Consider the following 21,327-nt stretch of genomic DNA (forward strand, 5'->3'; position numbering starts at 1 on the left):
AAGAATGAGGTATGTTATCCACAATCCAATGTGTTTAATATAGTTTATAATGACACACATTTGTTTGAAGACTGAGGTATGTTATCCACAATCAAACTGTTTAATATAGTTTATAATGACACACATTTGTTTGAAGAATGAGGTATGTTATCCACAATCCAAACTGTTTAATATAGTTTATAATGACACACATTTGTTTGAAGATTGAGCTATGTTATCCACAATCCAAACTGTTTAATATAGTTTCTAATGACACACATTTGTTTGAAGAATGAGGTATGTTATCCACAATCCAATGTGTTTAATATAGTTTATAATGACACACATTTGTTTGAAGAATGAGGTATGTTATCCACAATCCAAACTGTTTAATATAGTTTCTAATGACACACATTTGTTTGAAGAATGAGGTATGTTATCCACAATCCAATGTGTTTAATATAGTTTCTAATGACACACATTTGTTTGAAGAATGAGGTATGTTATCCACAATCCAATGTGTTTAATATAGTTTATAATGACACACATTTGTTTGAAGAATGAGGTATGTTATCCACAATCCAATGTGTTTAATATAGTTTATAATGACACACATTTGTTTGAAGACTGAGGTATGTTATCCACAATCCAAACTGTTTAATATAGTTTATAATGACACACATTTGTTTGAAGAATGAGGTATGTTATCCACAATCCAAACTGTTTAATATAGTTTATAATGACACACATTTGTTTGAAGATTGAGCTATGTTATCCACAATCCAAACTGTTTAATATAGTTTCTAATGACACACATTTGTTTGAAGAATGAGGTATGTTATCCACAATCCAAACTGTTTAATATAGTTTATAATGACACACATTTGTTTGAAGATTGAGGTATGTTATCCACAATCAAACTGTTTAATATAGTTTATAATGACACACATTTGTTTGAAGATTGAGCTATGTTATCCACAATCCAAACTGTTTAATATAGTTTATAATGACACACATTTGTTTGAGATTGAGGTATGTTATCCACAATCCAAACTGTTTAATATAGTTTATAATGACACACATTTGTTTGAAGATTGAGGTATGTTATCCACAATCCAAACTGTTTAATATAGTTTATAATGACACACATTTGTTTGAAGAATGAGTTATGTTATCCACAATCTAAACTGTTTAATAAAGTTTATAATGACACACATTTGTTTGAAGAATGAGGTATGTTATCCACAATCCAAACTGTTTAATATAGTTTATAATGACACACATTTCTTTGAAGATTGAGCTATGTTATCCACAATCCAAACTGTTTAATATAGTTTATAATGACACACATTTGTTTGAAGAATGAGGTATGTTATCCACAATCCAAACTGTTTAATATAGTTTATAATGACACACATTTGTTTGAAGAATGAGGTATGTTATCCACAATCCAAACAGTTTAATATAGTTTATAATGACACACATTTGTTTGAAGATTGAGGTATGTTATCCACAATCCAAACTGTTTAATATAGTTTATAATGACACACATTTGTTTGAAGATTGAGGTATGTTATCCACAATCCAAACTGTTTAATATAGTTTATAATGACACACATTTGTTTGAAGAATGAGGTATGTTATCCACAATCCAATGTGTTTAATATAGTTTATAATGACACACATTTGTTTGAAGAATGAGGTATGTTATCCACAATCCAATGTGTTTAATATAGTTTATAATGACACACATTTGTTTGAAGACTGAGGTATGTTATCCACAATCCAAACTGTTTAATATAGTTTATAATGACACACATTTGTTTGAAGAATGAGGTATGTTATCCACAATCCAAACTGTTTAATATAGTTTATAATGACACACATTTGTTTGAAGATTGAGCTATGTTATCCACAATCCAAACTGTTTAATATAGTTTCTAATGACACACATTTGTTTGAAGAATGAGGTATGTTATCCACAATCCAAACTGTTTAATATAGTTTATAATGACACACATTTGTTTGAAGATTGAGGTATGTTATCCACAATCAAACTGTTTAATATAGTTTATAATGACACACATTTGTTTGAAGATTGAGCTATGTTATCCACAATCCAAACTGTTTAATATAGTTTATAATGACACACATTTGTTTGAAGATTGAGGTATGTTATCCACAATCCAAACTGTTTAATATAGTTTATAATGACACACATTTGTTTGAAGATTGAGGTATGTTATCCACAATCCAAACTGTTTAATATAGTTTATAATGACACACATTTGTTTGAAGAATGAGCTATGTTATCCACAATCTAAACTGTTTAATATAGTTTATAATGACACACATTTGTTTGAAGATTGAGGTATGTTATCCACAATCCAAACTGTTTAATATAGTTTATAATGACACACATTTGTTTGAAGAATGAGCTATGTTATCCACAATCCAATCTGTTTAATATAGTTTATAATGACACACATTTGTTTGAAGAATGAGGTATGTTATCCACAATCCAAACTGTTTAATATAGTTTATAATGACACACATTTGTTTGAAGAATGAGGTATGTTATCCACAATCCAAACAGTTTAATATAGTTTATAATGACACACATTTGTTTGAAGATTGAGGTATGTTATCCACAATCCAAACTGTTTAATATAGTTTATAATGACACACATTTGTTTGAAGATTGAGGTATGTTATCCACAATCCAAACTGTTTAATATAGTTTATAATGACACACATTTGTTTGAAGAATGAGGTATGTTATCCACAATCCAATGTGTTTAATATAGTTTATAATGACACACATTTGTTTGAAGAATGAGGTATGTTATCCACAATCCAATGTGTTTAATATAGTTTATAATGACACACATTTGTTTGAAGACTGAGGTATGTTATCCACAATCCAAACTGTTTAATATAGTTTATAATGACACACATTTGTTTGAAGAATGAGGTATGTTATCCACAATCCAAACTGTTTAATATAGTTTATAATGACACACATTTGTTTGAAGATTGAGCTATGTTATCCACAATCCAAACTGTTTAATATAGTTTCTAATGACACACATTTGTTTGAAGAATGAGGTATGTTATCCACAATCCAATGTGTTTAATATAGTTTATAATGACACACATTTGTTTGAAGAATGAGGTATGTTATCCACAATCCAAATGTGTTTAATATAGTTTATAATGACACACATTTGTTTGAAGACTGAGGTATGTTATCCACAATCCAAACTGTTTAATATAGTTTATAATGACACACATTTGTTTGAAGAATGAGGTATGTTATCCACAATCCAAACTGTTTAATATAGTTTATAATGACACACATTTGTTTGAAGATTGAGCTATGTTATCCACAATCCAAACTGTTTAATATAGTTTATAATGACACACATTTGTTTGAGATTGAGGTATGTTATCCACAATCCAAACTGTTTAATATAGTTTATAATGACACACATTTGTTTGAAGAATGAGGTATGTTATCCACAATCCAAACTGTTTAATATAGTTTATAATGACACACATTTGTTTGAAGAATGAGCTATGTTATCCACAATCCAAACTGTTTAATTTCATTTATAATGACACACATTTGTTTGAAGATTGAGCTATGTTATCCACAATCCAAACTGTTTAATATAGTTTATAATGACACACATTTGTTTGAAGAATGAGGTATGTTATCCACAATCCAAACTGTTTAATATAGTTTATAATGACACACATTTGTTTGAAGAATGAGGTATGTTATCCACAATCCAAACTGTTTAATATAGTTTATAATGACACACATTTGTTTGAAGATTGAGGTATGTTATCCACAATCAAACTGTTTAATATAGTTTATAATGACACACATTTGTTTGAAGATTGAGGTATGTTATCCACAATCCAAACTGTTTAATATAGTTTATAATGACACACATTTGTTTGAAGAATGAGGTATGTTATCCACAATCCAATGTGTTTAATATAGTTTATAATGACACACATTTGTTTGAAGAATGAGGTATGTTATCCACAATCCAAATGTGTTTAATATAGTTTATAATGACACACATTTGTTTGAAGACTGAGGTATGTTATCCACAATCCAAACTGTTTAATATAGTTTATAATGACACACATTTGTTTGAAGAATGAGGTATGTTATCCACAATCCAAACTGTTTAATATAGTTTATAATGACACACATTTGTTTGAAGATTGAGCTATGTTATCCACAATCAAACTGTTTAATATAGTTTATAATGACACACATTTGTTTGAAGAATGAGGTATGTTATCCACAATCAAACTGTTTAATATAGTTTATAATGACACACATTTGTTTGAAGATTGAGGTATGTTATCCACAATCCAAACTGTTTAATATAGTTTATAATGACACACATTTGTTTGAAGATTGAGCTATGTTATCCACAATCCAAACTGTTTAATATAGTTTATAATGACACACATTTGTTTGAGATTGAGGTATGTTATCCACAATCCAAACTGTTTAATATAGTTTATAATGACACACATTTGTTTGAAGATTGAGGTATGTTATCCACAATCCAAACTGTTTAATATAGTTTATAATGACACACATTTGTTTGAAGAATGAGCTATGTTATCCACAATCCAAACTGTTTAATATAGTTTATAATGACACACATTTGTTTGAAGATTGAGGTATGTTATCCACAATCCAAACTGTTTAATATAGTTTATAATGACACACATTTGTTTGAAGAATGAGGTATGTTATCCACAATCAATGTGTTTAATATAGTTTATAATGACACACATTTGTTTGAAGAATGAGGTATGTTATCCACAATCAATGTGTTTAATATAGTTTATAATGACACACATTTGTTTGAAGACTGAGGTATGTTATCCACAATCCAAACTGTTTAATATAGTTTATAATGACACACATTTGTTTGAAGAATGAGGTATGTTATCCACAATCAAACTGTTTAATATAGTTTATAATGACACACATTTGTTTGAAGATTGAGCTATGTTATCCACAATCCAAACTGTTTAATATAGTTTCTAATGACACACATTTGTTTGAAGAATGAGGTATGTTATCCACAATCCAATGTGTTTAATATAGTTTATAATGACACACATTTGTTTGAAGAATGAGGTATGTTATCCACAATCCAATGTGTTTAATATAGTTTATAATGACACACATTTGTTTGAAGACTGAGGTATGTTATCCACAATCAAACTGTTTAATATAGTTTATAATGACACACATTTGTTTGAAGAATGAGGTATGTTATCCACAATCCAAACTGTTTAATATAGTTTATAATGACACACATTTGTTTGAAGATTGAGCTATGTTATCCACAATCCAAACTGTTTAATATAGTTTATAATGACACACATTTGTTTGAAGATTGAGGTATGTTATCCACAATCCAAACTGTTTAATATAGTTTATAATGACACACATTTGTTTGAAGAATGAGGTATGTTATCCACAATCCAAACTGTTTAATATAGTTTATAATGACACACATTTGTTTGAAGAATGAGCTATGTTATCCACAATCCAAACTGTTTAATATAGTTTATAATGACACACATTTGTTTGAAGATTGAGGTATGTTATCCACAATCAAACTGTTTAATATAGTTTATAATGACACACATTTGTTTGAAGATTGAGGTATGTTATCCACAATCCAAACTGTTTAATATAGTTTATAATGACACACATTTGTTTGAAGATTGAGGTATGTTATCCACAATCCAAACTGTTTAATATAGTTTATAATGACACACATTTGTTTGAAGATTGAGGTATGTTATCCACAATCAAACTGTTTAATATAGTTTATAATGACACACATTTGTTTGAAGATTGAGGTATGTTATCCACAATCCAAACTGTTTAATATAGTTTATAATGACACACATTTGTTTGAAGATTGAGGTATGTTATCCACAATCCAAACTGTTTAATATAGTTTATAATGACACACATTTGTTTGAAGATTGAGGTATGTTATCCACAATCCAAACTGTTTAATATAGTTTATAATGACACACATTTGTTTGAAGACTGAGGTATGTTATCCACAATCCAAACTGTTTAATATAGTTTATAATGACACACATTTGTTTGAAGAATGAGGTATGTTATCCACAATCCAAACTGTTTAATATAGTTTATAATGACACACATTTGTTTGAAGATTGAGGTATGTTATCCACAATCCAAACTGTTTAATATAGTTTATAATGACACACATTTGTTTGAAGATTGAGCTATGTTATCCACAATCAAACTGTTTAATATAGTTTATAATGACACACATTTGTTTGAAGACTGAGGTATGTTATCCACAATCCAAACTGTTTAATATAGTTTATAATGACACACATTTGTTTGAAGAATGAGCTATGTTATCCACAATCCAAACTGTTTAATATAGTTTATAATGACACACATTTGTTTGAAGACTGAGGTATGTTATCCACAATCCAAACTGTTTAATATAGTTTATAATGACACACATTTGTTTGAAGAATGAGGTATGTTATCCACAATCAAACTGTTTAATATAGTTTATAATGACACACATTTGTTTGAAGACTGAGGTATGTTATCCACAATCAAACTGTTTAATATAGTTTATAATGACACACATTTGTTTGAAGAATGAGGTATGTTATCCACAATCCAAACTGTTTAATATAGTTTATAATGACACACATTTGTTTGAAGAATGAGGTATGTTATCCACAATCCAATGTGTTTAATATAGTTTATAATGACACACATTTGTTTGAAGAATGAGGTATGTTATCCACAATCCAATGTGTTTAATATAGTTTATAATGACACACATTTGTTTGAAGACTGAGGTATGTTATCCACAATCAAACTGTTTAATATAGTTTATAATGACACACATTTGTTTGAAGAATGAGGTATGTTATCCACAATCCAAACTGTTTAATATAGTTTATAATGACACACATTTGTTTGAAGATTGAGCTATGTTATCCACAATCCAAACTGTTTAATATAGTTTATAATGACACACATTTGTTTGAAGAATGAGGTATGTTATCCACAATCCAATGTGTTTAATATAGTTTATAATGACACACATTTGTTTGAAGAATGAGGTATGTTATCCACAATCCAAACTGTTTAATATAGTTTATAATGACACACATTTGTTTGAAGAATGAGGTATGTTATCCACAATCCAATGTGTTTAATATAGTTTATAATGACACACATTTGTTTGAAGACTGAGGTATGTTATCCACAATCAAACTGTTTAATATAGTTTATAATGACACACATTTGTTTGAAGAATGAGGTATGTTATCCACAATCCAAACTGTTTAATATAGTTTATAATGACACACATTTGTTTGAAGATTGAGCTATGTTATCCACAATCAAACTGTTTAATATAGTTTATAATGACACACATTTGTTTGAAGAATGAGGTATGTTATCCACAATCCAATGTGTTTAATATAGTTTATAATGACACACATTTGTTTGAAGAATGAGGTATGTTATCCACAATCCAAACTGTTTAATATAGTTTATAATGACACACATTTGTTTGAAGAATGAGGTATGTTATCCACAATCCAAACTGTTTAATATAGTTTATAATGACACACATTTGTTTGAAGAATGAGGTATGTTATCCACAATCCAAACTGTTTAATATAGTTTATAATGACACACATTTGTTTGAAGACTGAGGTATGTTATCCACAATCCAAACTGTTTAATATAGTTTATAATGACACACATTTGTTTGAAGAATGAGGTATGTTATCCACAATCCAAACTGTTTAATATAGTTTATAATGACACACATTTGTTTGAAGATTGAGCTATGTTATCCACAATCCAAACTGTTTAATATAGTTTATAATGACACACATTTGTTTGAAGAATGAGGTATGTTATCCACAATCCAAACTGTTTAATATAGTTTATAATGACACACATTTGTTTGAAGATTGAGGTATGTTATCCACAATCCAAACTGTTTAATATAGTTTATAATGACACACATTTGTTTGAAGATTGAGCTATGTTATCCACAATCCAAACTGTTTAATATAGTTTATAATGACACACATTTGTTTGAAGATTGAGGTATGTTATCCACAATCCAAACTGTTTAATATAGTTTATAATGACACACATTTGTTTGAAGATTGAGGTATGTTATCCACAATCCAAACTGTTTAATATAGTTTATAATGACACACATTTGTTTGAAGAATGAGCTATGTTATCCACAATCCAAACTGTTTAATATAGTTTATAATGACACACATTTGTTTGAAGATTGAGGTATGTTATCCACAATCAAACTGTTTAATATAGTTTATAATGACACACATTTGTTTGAAGAATGAGCTATGTTATCCACAATCCAAACTGTTTAATATAGTTTATAATGACACACATTTGTTTGAAGAATGAGGTATGTTATCCACAATCCAAACTGTTTAATATAGTTTATAATGACACACATTTGTTTGAGATTGAGGTATGTTATCCACAATCAAACTGTTTAATATAGTTTATAATGACACACATTTGTTTGAAGATTGAGGTATGTTATCCACAATCCAAACTGTTTAATATAGTTTATAATGACACACATTTGTTTGAAGAATGAGCTATGTTATCCACAATCCAAACTGTTTAATATAGTTTATAATGACACACATTTGTTTGAAGAATGAGCTATGTTATCCACAATCCAAACTGTTTAATATAGTTTATAATGACACACATTTGTTTGAAGATTGAGCTATGTTATCCACAATCAAACTGTTTAATATAGTTTATAATGACACACATTTGTTTGAAGATTGAGCTATGTTATCCACAATCCAAACTGTTTAATATAGTTTATAATGACACACATTTGTTTGAAGAATGAGGTATGTTATCCACAATCAAACTGTTTAATATAGTTTATAATGACACACATTTGTTTGAAGAATGAGGTATGTTATCCACAATCCAAACTGTTTAATATAGTTTATAATGACACACATTTGTTTGAAGATTGAGGTATGTTATCCACAATCCAAACTGTTTAATATAGTTTATAATGACACACATTTGTTTGAAGATTGAGGTATGTTATCCACAATCAAACTGTTTAATATAGTTTATAATGACACATTTGTTTGAAGAATGAGGTATGTTATCCACAATCCAATGTGTTTAATATAGTTTATAATGACACACATTTGTTTGAAGAATGAGGTATGTTATCCACAATCAATGTGTTTAATATAGTTTATAATGACACACATTTGTTTGAAGACTGAGGTATGTTATCCACAATCCAAACTGTTTAATATAGTTTATAATGACACACATTTGTTTGAAGAATGAGGTATGTTATCCACAATCCAAACTGTTTAATATAGTTTATAATGACACACATTTGTTTGAAGATTGAGCTATGTTATCCACAATCCAAACTGTTTAATATAGTTTATAATGACACACATTTGTTTGAAGAATGAGGTATGTTATCCACAATCCAATGTGTTTAATATAGTTTATAATGACACACATTTGTTTGAAGAATGAGGTATGTTATCCACAATCCAATGTGTTTAATATAGTTTATAATGACACACATTTGTTTGAAGACTGAGGTATGTTATCCACAATCCAAACTGTTTAATATAGTTTATAATGACACACATTTGTTTGAAGAATGAGGTATGTTATCCACAATCCAAACTGTTTAATATAGTTTATAATGACACACATTTGTTTGAAGATTGAGGTATGTTATCCACAATCCAAACTGTTTAATATAGTTTCTAATGACACACATTTGTTTGAAGAATGAGGTATGTTATCCACAATCAAACTGTTTAATATAGTTTATAATGACACACATTTGTTTGAAGATTGAGGTATGTTATCCACAATCCAAACTGTTTAATATAGTTTATAATGACACACATTTGTTTGAAGATTGAGCTATGTTATCCACAATCCAAACTGTTTAATATAGTTTATAATGACACACATTTGTTTGAAGATTGAGGTATGTTATCCACAATCCAAACTGTTTAATATAGTTTATAATGACACACATTTGTTTGAAGATTGAGGTATGTTATCCACAATCCAAACTGTTTAATATAGTTTATAATGACACACATTTGTTTGAAGAATGAGCTATGTTATCCACAATCCAAACTGTTTAATATAGTTTATAATGACACACATTTGTTTGAAGATTGAGGTATGTTATCCACAATCCAAACTGTTTAATATAGTTTATAATGACACACATTTGTTTGAAGAATGAGCTATGTTATCCACAATCCAAACTGTTTAATATAGTTTATAATGACACACATTTGTTTGAAGAATGAGGTATGTTATCCACAATCCAAACTGTTTAATATAGTTTATAATGACACACATTTGTTTGAAGAATGAGGTATGTTATCCACAATCCAAACAGTTTAATATAGTTTATAATGACACACATTTGTTTGAAGATTGAGGTATGTTATCCACAATCCAAACTGTTTAATATAGTTTATAATGACACACATTTGTTTGAAGATTGAGGTATGTTATCCACAATCCAAACTGTTTAATATAGTTTATAATGACACACATTTGTTTGAAGAATGAGGTATGTTATCCACAATCCAATGTGTTTAATATAGTTTATAATGACACACATTTGTTTGAAGACTGAGGTATGTTATCCACAATCCAAACTGTTTAATATAGTTTATAATGACACACATTTGTTTGAAGAATGAGGTATGTTATCCACAATCAAACTGTTTAATATAGTTTATAATGACACACATTTGTTTGAAGATTGAGCTATGTTATCCACAATCCAAACTGTTTAATATAGTTTCTAATGACACACATTTGTTTGAAGAATGAGGTATGTTATCCACAATCCAATGTGTTTAATATAGTTTATAATGACACACATTTGTTTGAAGAATGAGGTATGTTATCCACAATCCAAACTGTTTAATATAGTTTATAATGACACACATTTGTTTGAAGATTGAGGTATGTTATCCACAATCAAACTGTTTAATATAGTTTATAATGACACACATTTGTTTGAAGATTGAGGTATGTTATCCACAATCCAAACTGTTTAATATAGTTTATAATGACACACATTTGTTTGAAGAATGAGGTATGTTATCCACAATCCAATGTGTTTAATATAGTTTATAATGACACACATTTGTTTGAAGACTGAGGTATGTTATCCACAATCCAAACTGTTTAATATAGTTTATAATGACACACATTTGTTTGAAGAATGAGGTATGTTATCCACAATCCAAACTGTTTAATATAGTTTATAATGACACACATTTGTTTGAAGATTGAGCTATGTTATCCACAATCCAAACTGTTTAATATAGTTTATAATGACACACATTTGTTTGAAGAATGAGGTATGTTATCCACAATCCAATGTGTTTAATATAGTTTATAATGACACACATTTGTTTGAAGAATGAGGTATGTTATCCACAATCCAATGTGTTTAATATAGTTTATAATGACACACATTTGTTTGAAGACTGAGGTATGTTATCCACAATCCAAACTGTTTAATATAGTTTATAATGACACACATTTGTTTGAAGAATGAGGTATGTTATCCACAATCCAAACTGTTTAATATAGTTTATAATGACACACATTTGTTTGAAGATTGAGCTATGTTATCCACAATCAAACTGTTTAATATAGTTTCTAATGACACACATTTGTTTGAAGAATGAGGTATGTTATCCACAATCCAAACTGTTTAATATAGTTTATAATGACACACATTTGTTTGAAGATTGAGGTATGTTATCCACAATCCAAACTGTTTAATATAGTTTATAATGACACACATTTGTTTGAAGATTGAGCTATGTTATCCACAATCCAAACTGTTTAATATAGTTTATAATGACACACATTTGTTTGAGATTGAGGTATGTTATCCACAATCAAACTGTTTAATATAGTTTATAATGACACACATTTGTTTGAAGATTGAGGTATGTTATCCACAATCCAAACTGTTTAATATAGTTTATAATGACACACATTTGTTTGAAGAATGAGCTATGTTATCCACAATCTAAACTGTTTAATATAGTTTATAATGACACACATTTGTTTGAAGATTGAGGTATGTTATCCACAATCCAAACTGTTTAATATAGTTTATAATGACACACATTTGTTTGAAGAATGAGCTATGTTATCCACAATCCAATCTGTTTAATATAGTTTATAATGACACACATTTGTTTGAAGAATGAGGTATGTTATCCACAATCCAAACTGTTTAATATAGTTTATAATGACACACATTTCTTTGAAGATTGAGCTATGTTATCCACAATCCAAACTGTTTAATATAGTTTATAATGACACACATTTGTTTGAAGAATGAGGTGTGTTATCCACAATCCAAACTGTTTAATATAGTTTATAATGACACACATTTGTTTGAAGAATGAGGTATGTTATCCACAATCCAAACTGTTTAATATAGTTTCTAATGACACACTTTTGTTTGAAGATTGAGCTATGTTATCCACAATCCAAACTTTTTAATATAGTTTATAATGACACACATTTGTTTGAAGAATGAGGTATGTTATCCACAATCCAAACTGTTTAATATAGTTTATAATGACACACATTTGTTTGAAGATTGAGGTATGTTATCCACAATCCAAACTGTTTAATATAGTTTATAATGACACACATTTGTTTGAAGAATGAGGTATGTTATCCACAATCCAAACTGTTTAATATAATTTATAATGACACACATTTGTTTGAAGAATGAGGTATGTTATCCACAATCCAAACTGTTTAATATAGTTTATAATGACACACATTTGTTTGAAGAATGAGGTATGTTATCCACAATCCAAACTGTTTAATATAGTTTATAATGACACACATTTGTTTGAAGAATGAGGTATGTTATCCACAATCCAAACTGTTTAATATAGTTTATAATGACACACATTTGTTTGAGATTGAGGTATGTTATCCACAATCCAAACTGTTTAATATAATTTATAATGACACACATTTGTTTGAAGATTGAGGTATGTTATCCACAATCCAAACTGTTTAATATAGTTTATAATGACACACATTTGTTTGAAGATTGAGGTATGTTATCCACAATCCAAACTGTTTAATATAGTTTATAATGACACACATTTGTTTGAAGAATGAGGTATGTTATCCACAATCCAAACTGTTTAATATAGTTTATAATGACACACATTTGTTTGAAGAATGAGGTATGTTATCCACAATCCAAACTGTTTAATATAGTTTATAATGACACACATTTGTTTGAAGAATGAGGTATGTTATCCACAATCCAAACTGTTTAATATAATTTATAATGACACACATTTGTTTGAAGATTGAGGTATGTTATCCACAATCCAAACTGTTTAATATAGTTTATAATGACACACATTTGTTTGAGATTGAGGTATGTTATCCACAATCCAAACTGTTTAATATAGTTTATAATGACACACATTTGTTTGAAGATTGAGGTATGTTATCCACAATCCAAACTGTTTAATATAGTTTATAATGACACACATTTGTTTGAAGATTGAGGTATGTTATCCACAATCCAAACTGTTTAATATAGTTTATAATGACACACATTTGTTTGAAGATTGAGGTATGTTATCCACAATCCAAACTGTTTAATATAGTTTATAATGACACACATTTGTTTGAAGATTGAGGTATGTTATCCACAATCCAAACTGTTTAATATAGTTTATAATGACACACATTTGTTTGAAGATTGAGGTATGTTATCCACAATCCAAACTGTTTAATATAGTTTATAATGACACACATTTGTTTGAAGAATGAGGTATGTTATCCACAATCCAAACTGTTTAATATAGTTTATAATGACACACATTTGTTTGAAGATTGAGCTATGTTATCCACAATCCAAACTGTTTAATATAGTTTATAATGACACACATTTGTTTGAAGAATGAGGTATGTTATCCACAATCCAAACTGTTTAATATAGTTTATAATGACACACATTTGTTTGAAGAATGAGGTATGTTATCCACAATCCAAACTGTTTAATATAGTTTATAATGACACACATTTGTTTGAAGAATGAGCTATGTTATCCACAATCCAAACTGTTTAATATAGTTTATAATGACACACATTTGTTTGAAGAATGAGGTATGTTATCCACAATCCAAACTGTTTAATATAGTTTATAATGACACACATTTGTTTGAAGAATGAGGTATGTTATCCACAATCCAAACTGTTTAATATAGTTTATAATGACACACATTTGTTTGAAGATTGAGGTATGTTATCCACAATCCAAACTGTTTAATATAGTTTATAATGACACACATTTGTTTGAAGATTGAGGTATGTTATCCACAATCCAAACTGTTTAATATAGTTTATAATGACACACATTTGTTTGAAGATTGAGGTATGTTATCCACAATCCAAACTGTTTAATATAGTTTATAATGACACACATTTGTTTGAAGATTGAGGTATGTTATCCACAATCCAAACTGTTTAATATAGTTTATAATGACACACATTTGTTTGAAGATTGAGGTATGTTATCCACAATCCAAACTGTTTAATATAGTTTATAATGACACACATTTGTTTGAAGACTGAGCTATGTTATCCACAATCCAAACTGTTTAATATAGTTTATAATGACACACATTTGTTTGAAGACTGAGCTATGTTATCCACAATCCAAACTGTTTAATATAGTTTATAATGACACACATTTGTTTGAAGAATGAGGTATGTTATCCACAATCCAAACTGTTTAATATAGTTTATAATGACACACATTTGTTTGAAGATTGAGGTATGTTATCCACAATCCAAACTGTTTAATATAGTTTATAATGACACACATTTGTTTGAAGATTGAGGTATGTTATCCACAATCCAAACTGTTTAATATAGTTTATAATGACACACATTTGTTTGAAGAATGAGGTATGTTATCCGCAATCCAAACTGTTTAATATAGTTTATAATGACACACATTTGTTTGAAGATTGAGGTATGTTATCCACAATCCAAACTGTTTAATATAGTTTATAATGACACACATTTGTTTGAAGAATGAGCTATGTTATCCACAATCCAAACTGTTTAATATAGTTTATAATGACACACATTTGTTTGAAGAATGAGGTATGTTATCCACAATCCAAACTGTTTAATATAGTTTATAATGACACACATTTGTTTGAAGATTGAGGTATGTTATCCACAATCCAAACTGTTTAATATAGTTTATAATGACACACATTTGTTTGAAGACTGAGGTATGTTATCCACAATCCAAACTGTTTAATATAGTTTATAATGACACACATTTGTTTGAAGATTGAGGTATGTTATCCACAATCCAAACTGTTTAATATAGTTTATAATGACACACATTTGTTTGAAGAATGAGGTATGTTATCCACAATCCAAACTGTTTAATATAGTTTATAATGACACACATTTGTTTGAAGATTGAGGTATGTTATCCACAATCCAAACTGTTTAATATAGTTTATAATGACACACATTTGTTTGAAGAATGAGGTATGTTATCCACAATCCAAACTGTTTAATATAGTTTATAATGACACACATTTGTTTGAAGAATGAGGTATGTTATCCACAATCCAAACTGTTTAATATAGTTTATAATGACACACATTTGTTTGAAGAATGAGGTATGTTATCCACAATCCAAACTGTTTAATATAGTTTATAATGACACACATTTGTTTGAAGAATGAGGTATGTTATCCACAATCCAAACTGTTTAATATAGTTTATAATGACACACATTTGTTTGAAGATTGAGGTATGTTATCCACAATCCAAACTGTTTAATATAGTTTATAATGACACACATTTGTTTGAAGATTGAGGTATGTTATCCACAATCCAAACTGTTTAATATAGTTTATAATGACACACATTTGTTTGAAGATTGAGGTATGTTATCCACAATCCAAACTGTTTAATATAGTTTATAATGACACACATTTGTTTGAAGATTGAGGTATGTTATCCACAATCCAAACTGTTTAATATAGTTTATAATGACACACATTTGTTTGAAGAATGAGCTATGTTATCCACAATCCAAACTGTTTAATATAGTTTATAATGACACACATTTGTTTGAAGAATGAGGTATGTTATCCACAATCCAAACTGTTTAATATAGTTTATAATGACACACATTTGTTTGAAGATTGAGGTATGTTATCCACAATCCAAACTGTTTAATATAGTTTATAATGACACACATTTGTTTGAAGATTGAGGTATGTTATCCACAATCCAAACTGTTTAATATAGTTTATAATGACACACATTTGTTTGAAGAATGAGGTATGTACAATGTAAACAGGTTTCAATGATGTTATCAAACTGAATTCTTTTTATTTTTTAATGTTATTTTTTCTTCAATTTGGCTTTTGTACTAATGTACTGAATGTGTGTTTATTTTCATCTATTCAGGCTGGTCAGCAAACCAGCTACTAAAGCTGCTTCACTTGGAAGTCTGGAGTAAACCTTATGACACTTGTAAAGTACTTGTGCCGGCTGCATTATACACAGTTCAGAATAATCTTTTATTTCTTGCTTTATCTAAACTGGATGCTGCTACTTACCAGGTTTGTAACAGCTACACTGTGTGTATATATATTGGTTCAAAACCAGTTATCCTGCAGTAGATTTTATTACAGAAGTTACGTTTTGTATAAGACAGATTTTTTAAAAATATTTTCAAATATTGTACATTTTCACTCCAGTTTCACTCACTTCTTGTCACAAAATAAAGATAACCTATCAGTCGTGTACTTACAAACCATCTACACTGTTCTTTTTTTTAAGGATCCTGTGGTCAGGAGGTTAGGGCACTTGATTTGCAAACTGAAGGCCATGACTTCAAATTATCATCCCACTAAACATGCTCAGCACTTCAGGTGTGGGATGTTATAATGTGATGGTCAGTCCCACTATTCATGGCCAGGTTGATAAGGCACTCAACTTGTAATCTGAGGGTCTAGGGTTTGAATCCCCATAACACAAAACATGCTCACCCTTTCAGTTGTAGGGGCATTATAAAGTGATGGTCAATCCCACTATTTGTTGGTAAAAGAGTAGCCCAAAGGTTGGCAGTGGATAGTGATGACTAGCTGCTTTCCCTCTAGTCTTACACTGCAAAATTAAAGATGGCTGGTGCAGATAGCCCTCATGTAGCTTTGTGCAAAATTCAAAACAAACAAACTAAACCCACTATTCATTAGTAAAAAAGTATCCCAAGAGTTGGCGGTGGGTGGTGATGATGAACAGTCTGTCTTCTAATCTTTCACTGCTAAATTAGGGATGGCTACCAGAGATAGCCCTTGTAGGCTACCAGAGATAGCCCTTGTATAGCTTTGCACGAAATTCAAACCAGATTTTTTTTTAAAGAAGTAATGGCATTTACTTAAAATATTCAAACGATATTTGATGTTAATGATATAAATGTCAGATTATTCCAAATGAGAATAGTAAACAAAATTTTTAAATTAGTTGTTTTGAAAACCTTGTGTATGAGAGTGAAAATGACAGGGATTTACTAAAAGAGTGATTTATATGGAGAATAAAGAGAGTTATATGTTTGTGTTACAGGTGACATATCAGTTCTAGACTTTATGAAGACTTCATTTATCTTTGTGTTACAGGTGACATATCAGTTCTAGACTTCATGAAGACTTTTTATTTATGTTTGTGTTACAGGTGACATATCAGTTCTAGACTTCATGAAGACTTTTTTATTTATGTTTGTGTTACAGGTGACATATCAGTTCTAGACTTCATGAAGACTTCATTTATGTTTGTGTTACAGGTGACATATCAGTTCTAGACTTCATGAAGACTTCATTTATGTTTGTGTTACAGGTGACATATCAGTTCTAGACTTCATGAAGACTTTTTTATTTATGTTTGTGTTACAGGTGTCATATCAGTTCTAGACTTCATGAAGACTTTTTTTATTTATGTTTGTGTTACAGGTGACATATCAGTTCTAGACTTCATGAAGACTTTTTTCATTTATGTTTGTGTTACAGGTGACATATCAGTTCTAGACTTCATGAAGACTTTTTTTATTTATGTTTGTGATACAGGTGACATATCAGTTCTAGACTTCATGAAGACTTTTTTCATTTATGTTTGTGATACAGGTGACATATCAGTTCTAGACTTCATGAAGACTTTTTTCATTTATGTTTGTGTTACAGGTGACATATCAGTTCTAGACTTCATGAATACTTTTTTCATTTACGTTTGTGTTACAGGTGACATATCAGTTCTAGACTTCATGAAGACTTTTTTTTATTTATGTTTGTGTTACAGGTGACATATCAGTTCTAGACTTCATGAAGACTTTTTTCATTTATGTTTGTGTTACAGGTGACATATCAGTTGAAGATTTTGACAACTGCCCTATTTTCTGTAACCATGTTACATAAACACTTGGAAGTACAACAGTGGTTCTCTCTAGTGCTTTTAATGGCTGGAGTTACACTTGTTCAGGTAAAATTTAATATATGCTTCTCTGTTAAGTTCAGTTTGTTTGTTTTTTATCTAACATCTGTTGTGTATCCCTTGTTAAATATATTTACTTTCTCTTTTGTGACATATTTTTAAGGTACATTATCAAGGCAATATCTTGACTAAGTACAGGGTGTTCAGAAAGTCACTGTGCAGTTTTGAAAGCAGCGATAACAGCATTCAGTCTGTTTCAAACCAGCAACTGATAGCTGTGTTTAGAAAGAAAATAAGAAGGATCCAAGTCTGTATTGATGCCAACAGGGGTCACTTTTAACACTGTTTATAATTGCCATTCATATTTATCTCCTGTATTCTATATTTAAACATGTCTGTTAATAAATATACAAGTGCACAGTGACTTTCTGAACACCCTGTACAAGATTCATTAAGTTAAATGAAGACTTTAAAATTTAAACTTAAGTGATGCATCATTTTTATATTCAAAATAAATGTCATGGGATCCTGTCTTCTGGATTTGTCTTGTCAAGATCCAAAACTCCCCATGTGTTCATCATGTATTTTCTTCATCATCTAGCTGTTTTGTCTTCAATGGCATTTTGACTTTCTTCTAGTCATTCTTCCAGTCAATCCACTGTCTGTGAAAATGGCATTTCAACTTTCTTTAAGTAGCCTTTCTGTGAGTATTGGAAATAATAAATGTTCGGATTAGGAAAATGTTAACTTTAGAAACTGAAAGATTTCTGATATTTAATATTATGAATTCTGTCAAACTTCTTTTTTCAAGATCTGTTGGTCAGCTGTGACCCCCCCCCATCCCTCTGAACCAGATATGTCTGCTGCTTTATTATGAATTTATTGTTATAACACAACGTAGAAAAAAGAACTTATTATATGCTGAAAGAAATTGTTTGATGTAAATTGATCTAGACAAAGATTAATGTCTGTAAAAATGAAGTTTATGTAACCTGGCTTGATGGGTCAAGTGATACGACACTGATAAATATTTGTCAGTTTATAACTGGATGTGGTGGCTGCTGCAGTCAACAAAGTAGTGTCAAAGGAATAGTTAATGTTTAAACTAATTGTGTGTGTGTCTATCTATATACATAATGAAACTTCCTGTTTAACAAAAAAAAAATTAAATTTTTAAATGGGAGTACAGTTAATGCTTTCTTTTTTAAACTTTATCTCAGAGCAACATTTGTAAATACTGACTATTACTTACCTCTCTATAGAACAGGTAGCTAATCCTTGCACTGCTCTGACCATTACTAACCTCTTTACAGAACAGATAGCTTATCCTTGAACTGCTCTGACCATAACTTACCTCTCTACAGAACTGATAGCTAATCCTTGCACTGCTCTGACCATTACTAACCTCTCTACAGAACAGATAGCTAATCCTTGCACTGCTCTGACCATTACTTACCTCTCTACAGAACAGATAGCTAATTCTTGCACTGCTCTGACCATAACTTACCTCTCTACAGAACAGAGAGCTAATCCTTGCACTGCTCTGACCATTACTTACCTCTCTACAGAACAGATAGCTAATCCTTGCACTGCTCTGACCATTACTAACCTCTCTACAGAACAGATAGCTAATCCTTGCACTGCTCTTTAAATTTTTTGTGCATATGCAAAGACTTGGAACAAAATTCCATCTATACATGTAATGATGCGCACTGCACGAGTCAATGACATAATCAACATTAGACTATAGCCTTCCACCAATAGGAAGGCAACACATCCTTCTTGCACTATACTTTTATAAAGCATTTTGTGTACACCCAAAATGTATTCTTTTCTTCAATATTGTAGTGCCCAATTGTGTGTTTTTATTGTGAATTATGACTCTAGACTTCAGATCCTTTCTCTGTAGTTGGAATTTTTCATCTTTTTTTCAGCTCCAATGCCATTATTCTGTTCTTTTCCTATTTTGACCATCTCTTACCCTTAACTTGCTTGTTTTCATCCTTTTCTTCTTCTCTCTACCCTTTACTTCTGAGACTCTGCATCAAAACCACAACAGCTTCTTTATACTGCAACAGTTGCCCAGTTACTTGATTTTTTTTTTTCCTAGGATTTCCTTCACTCGGATACAGAAGTGTTTGGGAGTTCTAATCCTGTGACCCTTTCCATGTGTCCAATATTCCATCAGACCAGCTATCACAGGGCTCAGAAATCAGTTGTTTTTCTAACTAATCCTTGGCTTGGTCATGTGGGAGTTTGGTTCTTGGTTCTTTCACTTCGCCCACCTTTAGACTATGCCCTGCATGCTTTCACACCAAGGGTGCATTTATTATGTTTGCATTTCAACCTTGTTATGACATCTCCTAACCCAATCTTTGGAGGCATCATGTGCTATAGCCTTTTTTTCTCCTTCTAGACTCTGCTTGGTTGGTTGGCTGGTTGTACTTCTCAGCTTGATTGCAATCTCAGTATTTTATTCATTGAAGAGTCTTTATAATTTTATTTTCCTGGGTTTAATATTTCTGAGATATGGAACTTCTGGTTTTCAAGGCTCTCATGACATCACTTCTTCCTCCATGTGATGATCTGTCTCTTTCGGGAATCCCAGCCTCTACAGTCACTTCGTCTTCTGGACGTCTCCATATGCATCCTCTTTAGTG

The 21,327-nt window shown here is 29.9% G+C and overlaps 1 protein-coding gene across 8 annotated transcripts in view; it reads left to right on the plus strand.

Moving 5' to 3' along the window:
• The window catches only part of LOC143248448 (UDP-N-acetylglucosamine transporter-like), a 62,856-nt gene that overhangs the window by 18,847 nt on the left and 22,682 nt on the right, over positions 1-21,327 (plus strand). For all 8 annotated transcript variants that reach the window (XM_076496815.1, XM_076496816.1, XM_076496814.1 and 5 more), the window contains exons 3-4: positions 16,652-16,806; positions 18,593-18,715. In XM_076496815.1, the coding sequence (XP_076352930.1) occupies positions 16,652-16,806; positions 18,593-18,715 (278 nt within the window). The remainder of the gene's footprint in view (positions 1-16,651; positions 16,807-18,592; positions 18,716-21,327) is intronic.

Source organism: Tachypleus tridentatus, chromosome 4 (genome assembly GCF_004210375.1).
Source record: "Tachypleus tridentatus isolate NWPU-2018 chromosome 4, ASM421037v1, whole genome shotgun sequence".
NCBI lineage: Eukaryota > Metazoa > Arthropoda > Merostomata > Xiphosura > Limulidae > Tachypleus > Tachypleus tridentatus.